This window comes from Arachis ipaensis, chromosome B04 (assembly GCF_000816755.2).
Source record: "Arachis ipaensis cultivar K30076 chromosome B04, Araip1.1, whole genome shotgun sequence".
Lineage (NCBI taxonomy): Eukaryota > Viridiplantae > Streptophyta > Magnoliopsida > Fabales > Fabaceae > Arachis > Arachis ipaensis.
In genome coordinates, this window is record NC_029788.2 from 26,524,016 (window position 1) to 26,531,749 (window position 7,734).

Consider the following 7,734-nt stretch of genomic DNA (forward strand, 5'->3'; position numbering starts at 1 on the left):
AATTTTAGTTATCAATCCTATTTCTTTAATTAACAATAATATATTTTAATTTATATTTTTAAATATTAATAATTAATTATTGACTAACTAATAAATTTTAATGGGATGCCAACGTTTTTTATTTTTTTAATTATTCTTATACAAAAGGGAGCAAACACCCATGCCGTCGTGAAATTTGATTAAGTCTCACATACATTCATTATTCAGATAGTCTTAGAAATAAATTAAGTCAATAAATTTTAATTCAAATACGCTGCCTCTTAATATTTTACCATATTTTGTTCTAATCTTTTTTATCCTTTGAAGAATTTTTTTTATCAATTTCTTAATACAGCCTTCTAAAAGCTTTACTATTGATTTAGTCATTTAATTCTCTTGTTTAACCAAAAAAAAAAAATATTGCATACATGTTTCTCCATTTAATTTGTTTTGACTAACAATAATGCTTGTCCCTTCAATTTAATTTACAAGAAAGTCTAATTTGCTCGAGGTGAAATGACAAATATTTTAAATATTCAACAAATAATATGCACCAAAAGGTAGGTAATGTTAATTTTTGTCGTATGAAATTATTTTTTTTGGTTGCTTTTTATTATATTTTTAAGATTATTACATATTTTTTAAAATATTTTTTCTCATAAATTTAAGAAAAAAAAATTGATCTTTAGCATTTTGGCCTGCCAACATTTAAATTTATGAAAATTTAAAAATATATTTAAATTTTTGACCTCTTCAAAATTTAAATATATGAATCCCTGAGTTTAATGTATCCAATTTTAAAAATTCTCTCATATACATTCGTATCAATAGTAAAAATGAAAGTCACATTTAATTTTTCTATTGTGTCTCACAGACCCACATGATTAATATGTCAAGATTTTAAAAAACTTAAAAATTTAAATATATTTTCAAATTTTTAAAAAATTAAATATATGCGAATTAAAACGTCAGTAACCTATTTAAATTCTCAAATACCACTTTGATATTTATAAAAAGAAAAAAAATTTAAATTTTAAAAGATTGGTTCATCTTTGCCTGTTCCTCTGCCTCATTGCTCTGTTTCTTCGTCTTCTGGTTCGTCTTCACATCATAATGAAAAAGAAAATTTGTTCTTCTTCAACGCCCTCGTTCATGCTCTCAATAATCTTCATTGTGTTCTTCGTCTCCTTCGTACTCATCACAATGTTACTCCACAGAGAGCGTCAGCACCAACAGCATCTTTTCTCTCTCACCACTCAGCTTCATCAACTCAACTCAAAGCTTTCACTTTTAGGTCAATCTTTTCCCCTCTTTTGCAGATTTTGTCACCCGAGCAACGATAATATGTGAATGCCAAAGAATTTTTTTAAGCACTTTAAAAACAAATAGTATATGCATTCTTCTTAATTTTTTTTTCTATTGCATGCTTAATTGTGGTTGTTGTTTTGATATCTATTCTTCATTTTACATCATGGAAGAATCCTCCATTGAGAAGATTAACCATGAATTGCAGAGTAAGGAGGATGATGTTGCTCAAATGGAGAATGTGATTTTGGAGCAAGAAAATATTGCACCCATAAAGAATACGATGGATTCTATTCAGGTGAGCTTTGTATATTTATCAGATTAAGTAATGTTCTAGAGCCCTAAAAATATTATTAAACATTGGTGAAAACTCACATGCATGCAGTTGGAAGTTGACAGATGAGAAGCTTTAGACGGCATTTTAGTCAAACCTGTCAACTTCATAGGAAGACAATACAGTAAAATGTGGATATTTTCAATGTAAATAATGATTATACATACTCAATTTATATTTCTTTTGTAATCCAAAGACAGGAAAACATAAGGTATATATTTCAGAGAAATAGGCAAACTGGTGAGAAATATGGCCAGAGTGTTTAGAGAATGGAAGGAAAACTGAAGAATGTGATTTTTAATTTTACTGATAATAGAAGAAGTAATGCAAGTGAAGAGCATGCTTAGATAGATTGAGTGTGAAACTAACTTTGTACAAATGGTTAAGTCATTTCATCAAATCTCTAAGTTAAGAAAACTCTAATCAATCTTCAATAGCATAGACAAAAAAATTTCTCACTTGCACTAGATTTATTCAAAAACCACCGATAGCGTGAGTCAAAGAATCAGAGATAGGTTACTACCTAACCAGAACTTCAGGGTTAAGAAGGGGAATTGCTATGGTATACCAATCTCAAGGATATCAACTGAATCAAATCTAATAATTAGCTGAGTTTATCATTGAAAGAAAGTTGTAAGGTTTTGTTGTGATGATAATGAAAAAACAAATTTTATGAGCATGATTTTGAGAGTGTACTGGTTTATCTTTCTGTAGAGAAATTGGATAACTTACGTTGCTAATCATCTTTGCTAATTTTTAGCCAAAAGGTTCTGAAGAAGGCGAGATGAGGGGACCAGATTCTCCAGATATTGAGCCTGAGAAGCAGGTTTGTTGTGTATTACAATCACTTATTTTTGCACCATTTTATAAATTAAAATGTAAAAAGAATAAAGTAGTCAAGTAGCCACTTGAGAATGTTCTAGAATGTCTAAGGCGACATGAAGAGAAGAAAATTTTTAACGAATCAGTGTAGTTTAGGTTAGTTGTAGCTCAAGGAGGTCTGATTCTCACGAAGAACGAATTATTGTCTAATTTTCCCTGTCAGTTTGGGTTGACAGACATATGATGAATCCTTGTAAACGGATGAAAAAAAAAAAAAAAAACAGGAATGCAACTATGAAAGTTTATACATAGATTAAAGAGGGCTTAAAGTATATCAATGTGTTAAACACATTTGACCTTTTGAGCTACTTTAACTGACTAGTGATTGCTTATTTAAGCATTACTATCAGCATCATATCTTCAAGAAGAGTTTCTTCTGTATGCAACTTTGTTCCAATTTAATCATGATTTATATATTAATCAGGATTTTCAAGGTTGGCTTCCTGAGTATCAAGATGTCAACTTAAGTCATTTTCAGGTAGCTTTTTAGCTTGTAGTGTATGCATAGCCATGAAGAAATAGAGTTTACTTCCATTGACTAATTAATCGTTTAAGCTGCAGTCTTTCATATTGGCTGAGTGGAACAACTATTGGAGGCCAAACTTGGACAAGTGCTTTCAAATGGTTTGTTTATTTATTTAATTACAACTTGAAAAGGGCATGATTTGAGAGGAAGACCTAAAAAGACCATACATAAGGTGGTCCAAGGAAATCTATGAGTCAATAGTCTCACCGTAGACATGATACATGATAGGGTGTAATAGCATCGTTTGATCCATGTAGCCGACCCCACTTAGTGGGATAAGGCTTTGTTGTTATTGTTGTTGTTGAAAACTGCATGATTTGATGATGTTTCGTCTTTTCCATTTGGTTAACTCCCAGATCTTCTTGAAAATGTCTCAAGTGCTAAGGGATGCTGGCCTTTGCATTGAAATGGTTAAGACTGTAAGTAATTTATGGCTTAATACTTGTTAGTTACTTGCTCCACATATGAATTGTCCGAGTGAAGTTTTTATTCATTTCAAGCTTGGAAAAACTGGTATTTGTCATAACATAATGTCTAGAATGAAGACCATATAATGCATCACCAACATTTTTATGGTGATGGAAGTTAAAAGGATTTGATCTCACTCAATTAAATTCCTTCATCTTTTTGTTCCTTCGTCAAGGTCAACTAATAGGCAACACTGAGTATGTTAGTTTCTGTTTGATTTTTTTGGGATATGATTATCCTTCTTGAATGAACTACTTGGTTTGATGGTAATGATTTTCATAGCATTCATAGTATATGTAGGGTCCAAGAAAAACCGCATCCAAAAGGTGTAATGTAAACAGCCTAACCTGATGCAAGTATTAATGGCTAATTTCACAACTTGAAATCCGGCGTGACATTGAGGTCACATTGAAACAACACAATTGTTGCTCTGAGATTCCTCCCTTCATAAGATGTTTGGAATAATATGTGATAACAGGCTAACAGCGAAGAGGAAAACACTAACATATTTCAAATTTGTAGCCAGGACTAACCAATCTATTGTCTAAGTTTACTTTAGAATAGATGTAGTATTTTTATCCAAATTATATCAAGTTAGAAGACTTCAATCAGAAGAGTTCTTCAACTTAGTCATTGAAAGATATGTGACATCAATTTAGTTAGATTTAGTCCAAAAGTTTAAAAATGTTAAAATTAATTTATAATGAATTTTAATCATTCAACAACTAAAAAATGATGTCACAAATACTTAGAGAACTAAATTAATGTTTTAGCAACCCTTTCGAAAACCGAATCGATCTCCTAAACTTTTCAATAGCACCAGGATTTTTTGAGGAAAAATTTGGGGTTTTGCTCATTGTAGTTAGAACCAGGTTGACCAAACCAACTTAATGTTTCCAAACCTTCATGATATATGAGTTTGTGGTCAACGACTTGTAAATTGCAATAAATTCCAATACTAAAATAATCACTGCTTAATTTTTTTTTATTGGTTTATCTGAAGGAGTGGATGCCATTCTTGAAGAATCAAGTGTACACGTTCAAATCCAATCTTAAGTCTCACTATGATATTCTAAGTGCTGAAACTGTTGAGGCCTATAAAGCGTCCAAGAACCTTTTACTATCAAATTTTGTCAAGTTGCAAAGATCAGCCACCCCCTTCATGCAGGTATGAATAAATCTAAATTATACCTCTTTTCTTGTACAATTTTTCTATAGCTAAGCATGATGCAGTAGTAATGAACTAAAAATCTTATTTACCCTTGTAAGCCTTCGTTAAGAACTAAAAATCTAAACGCACTGTATATGCTTGATTAAAACACTTTATTTATTTATTTAACATTTTTTTTTCTTGGAAGGAACTGATACCAGTTTTGAAGCATCATGTGCTGAATTTCATATATAATCTCAAGTTTCACTTTGACTTTATAAGGCTGGTATAGATAAATTTACATACAAATATTTGCCCCCTTTTTTTTGTATATAATTATTATATGGTGGAAATTTTACCAATATTGTCTTGTAAATCTTGACAGGAGATGTACAATTATGCTAAGCCTTATATGAATCAAATTGCAACCATGGCAAAGATTTACTTTGATACAACACTTGTGATCCTTGGAATTATAGTCAAGAAAATCATTATACTATTTCATGACTTGTGGAATGGCTGAAAGGCTCTCATTCTATGGTGTTTGGAGGGTATATATCTAGCTAGATTTTGTTATAATGCATATAACATGATACATTAAAAGAATCTTGATTACATGGATGAGCCATTATATATTTTGGTTGCCAAGTGATGGGTACTTTCTCTCATTTTATTAGACAAAGATTCATGAATTGACCCTATGGTTGATACACTTGAATTGATCATCCAAATTTGTGTGAAGCTAAAATTTTAGGATCATTCCTTAAGTGTTGAGATATTGATTTAAGATGATGAATTGGCATGTTATAAGTTAATGCAATATATTATGCCTTAGGACTTGTTTGGGTGAGCTTCTAAGAAAAAAATTTTTTAGAATTATTTTTTTTTAAAAGATCTTATATAGAAGTAAAAGTAAAAAAGTATATATTTTTATCTATCAATTATGTTTGGGTATAACAATATAAAAATATTTTTTTATTTAGTTATTACGTAAAAAAGTATTTTTGTTTTGAAGAAAAAAATTTTTTATAAAAAGATGTAAATTGTAACTTCTTAAAAAAGATGTTTTTTTTTTTAAATTTTTCTAATATTTTTTTTACTACTAGAAATTTACTGAATACGTTAAAAAATTTTCATTGAAAAAAATATTTTTTTATCAACGTAATGCATCTAAACAAACACTTAATTTTAACGAAAAAATTATATTGGTTAAAATATCTATTAAAAGTTTACTAATACATGAATAATTGAACAGAATATCCTCAACCAAGATATCCAGGACCATTTGATTGCGATGATAAGTTTCCAGCCAGTTTTATGGCGATTAGTTTTTGTTTAGTTTGCTTGTTCGATCAAATCAATTTGTAATCTTAGTCAAGCTGTTGATCTAAACCAAAAAGATGCCTTATTTGTCAAAATTAACAGTCCTTGTTAAATTTTTTCATCATACTGAAAATATAAGGGGTTTGAAAATGTTGTGTAACACTGAAAAATAACAGGCAAATATAAAATTTAATTTGATACACAAAGTAAAATGGATAGCAAACAATAAATATTAAAATGCAGACTAAACATTATAACTAGAAAACTTGGAATCCAATTATTTCATCTCAAAAACACTTTCTTCTTCCATGCTTCTTCACATTGAATTTGGTGTTCTTTACTCTTGTATGCAATCTTTGATTTTTCGCAATTTCCAATATGGCATCTATTTCCTCCCCATATTCTTCTTCATAACACATAGCTCTCATTTCATCCCTTTTGATCCTAGCTTGATTTATTATTTGTTCATCCCATGTATTACAACGAACTGATCATCATCATAATAATAATCTATTAGCTCATGTGGAAGTCTTAAGTCCATCACACTCGCACAAATCTAGAGTTTGCAAATGGGGCCATCCATCGAGAATGGCGCGCAAACCGTGCATATCCAATCGAGTCATATGTAAAAAGAATTGTTGGTTAAACTTGAAGGATTTTAAGAGAGGAGTGTGCCGAGAGATAGCTTGTAATGCACGAAAAGAAACACGGTCGCAAAAGGTAAGATTAAGTTCCTCCAACAAAGGTAGCTTTTTAGTCATTTTAGACAATCCTTTGACTGTTATCTTGTGGTAGCCGTCGCACAGAACATCCACTGTAAAGCAATGATACAAAAATAAAATTGGACCATGCAAATAAAGGCTAATTTTTTATAAAATGAAAACATTGGCGTTTTAGTTAGAAATTGGCGTAGTTAGTGTATTTGCAAATTGGTGGACGTGTCAGAGGAAAGCTTCAACAGGCAGGGGAGTGTTGCCAACACGAGGGGGCGTGCTGCCGTGCGGGACGTGTTGCCACGTGTCTCGGTTTGCTTGCGTGGTGATGCAACACGTGGGGCATGTTGAGTCAGCACGTGGGGATGTGTTGCCATGTGTCTCAGTCTGGTTGGTTGGTAAAGCAACACGTGGCGGAGGGCGTATTGAGTGCTCTCCCTATATAAAGCAAAGTTCGGTACCATTTTATTACGAAGAAGAGAGTTGTTTGAGTGTGTTATTAGTGTAATGGAGGGTACCGCAAATTTGGTGGTGTATCAAAACGGTGAGATTATACAAAATATTCATGAGGGAGTGAGTTTTGTGTGTGAGAATCTGTTTTTGTTTGTGATTCGATTTACCATGACGTTCATTGAGCTTCAGAACGGTCTCTGTCAAAGCATGGAGAACGATATGTTCGGGAGAGTGAGCAATATTCTGTATCGGAATTCTGTTATAATTTTTGGTGGTCTAATACAGTTTGATATTATACTGATCATTGACGAAGCAAGTATACAGAATATGTTCCATATTCACCGGCAGACTCAAGTGCGATAGCCAAAGATTGAGCTTTATGTTGAGTTTGAAAATGTAGAAGAAGATGGGATTTACATGATTTAGATATAGAGGATGATAGAGTTGAAGTGTACGAAGGAATGAACAGTGATAACGAAGAGGTCTTTGAAGCTACTTATAAAGCCGGCGATGAAGACAAGGATGGTGCTGTGGGAGATGAGGCAGCAGTGGAGAATGTAGTGGTTCCTCCCGCAGTAAGTCAACCGATGGACATTCCACC

General features: G+C 31.8%; 1 protein-coding gene across 4 annotated transcripts; it reads left to right on the forward strand.

Annotated features, from left to right (window-relative positions):
* Positions 1,006 to 5,411, forward strand: LOC107637699. 4 transcript variants are annotated; one of them, XM_016341062.2, is made up of 8 exons: positions 1,006 to 1,273; positions 1,458 to 1,582; positions 2,379 to 2,444; positions 2,925 to 2,978; positions 3,062 to 3,124; positions 3,383 to 3,445; positions 4,498 to 4,662; positions 4,853 to 5,411. In XM_016341062.2, the coding sequence occupies exons 1-8, from the start codon at positions 1,093 to 1,095 to the stop codon at positions 4,934 to 4,936; spliced, it is 801 nt and encodes a 266-aa protein (XP_016196548.1). In that variant the 5' UTR covers positions 1,006 to 1,092; the 3' UTR covers positions 4,937 to 5,411. The 4 variants fall into 4 exon arrangements, with proteins under 4 accessions (XP_016196548.1, XP_020976689.1, XP_020976688.1 ...); XM_021121030.1 differs by having other exon boundaries at positions 4,866 to 4,926; XM_021121029.1 differs by lacking the exon at positions 3,062 to 3,124.

Coding starts and splice junctions, on each gene's coding strand:
- LOC107637699 (XM_016341062.2), top strand. CDS start 1,093: ATGAAAAAGAAAATTTGTTCTTCTTCAACGCCCTCGTTCATGCTCTCA. Junction 1,274..1,457: donor CTCAAAGCTTTCACTTTTAG/GTCAATCTTTTC, acceptor ACATCATGGAAG/AATCCTCCATTGAGAAGATT. Junction 4,663..4,852: donor CAGCCACCCCCTTCATGCAG/GTATGAATAAAT, acceptor TTTTCTTGGAAG/GAACTGATACCAGTTTTGAA.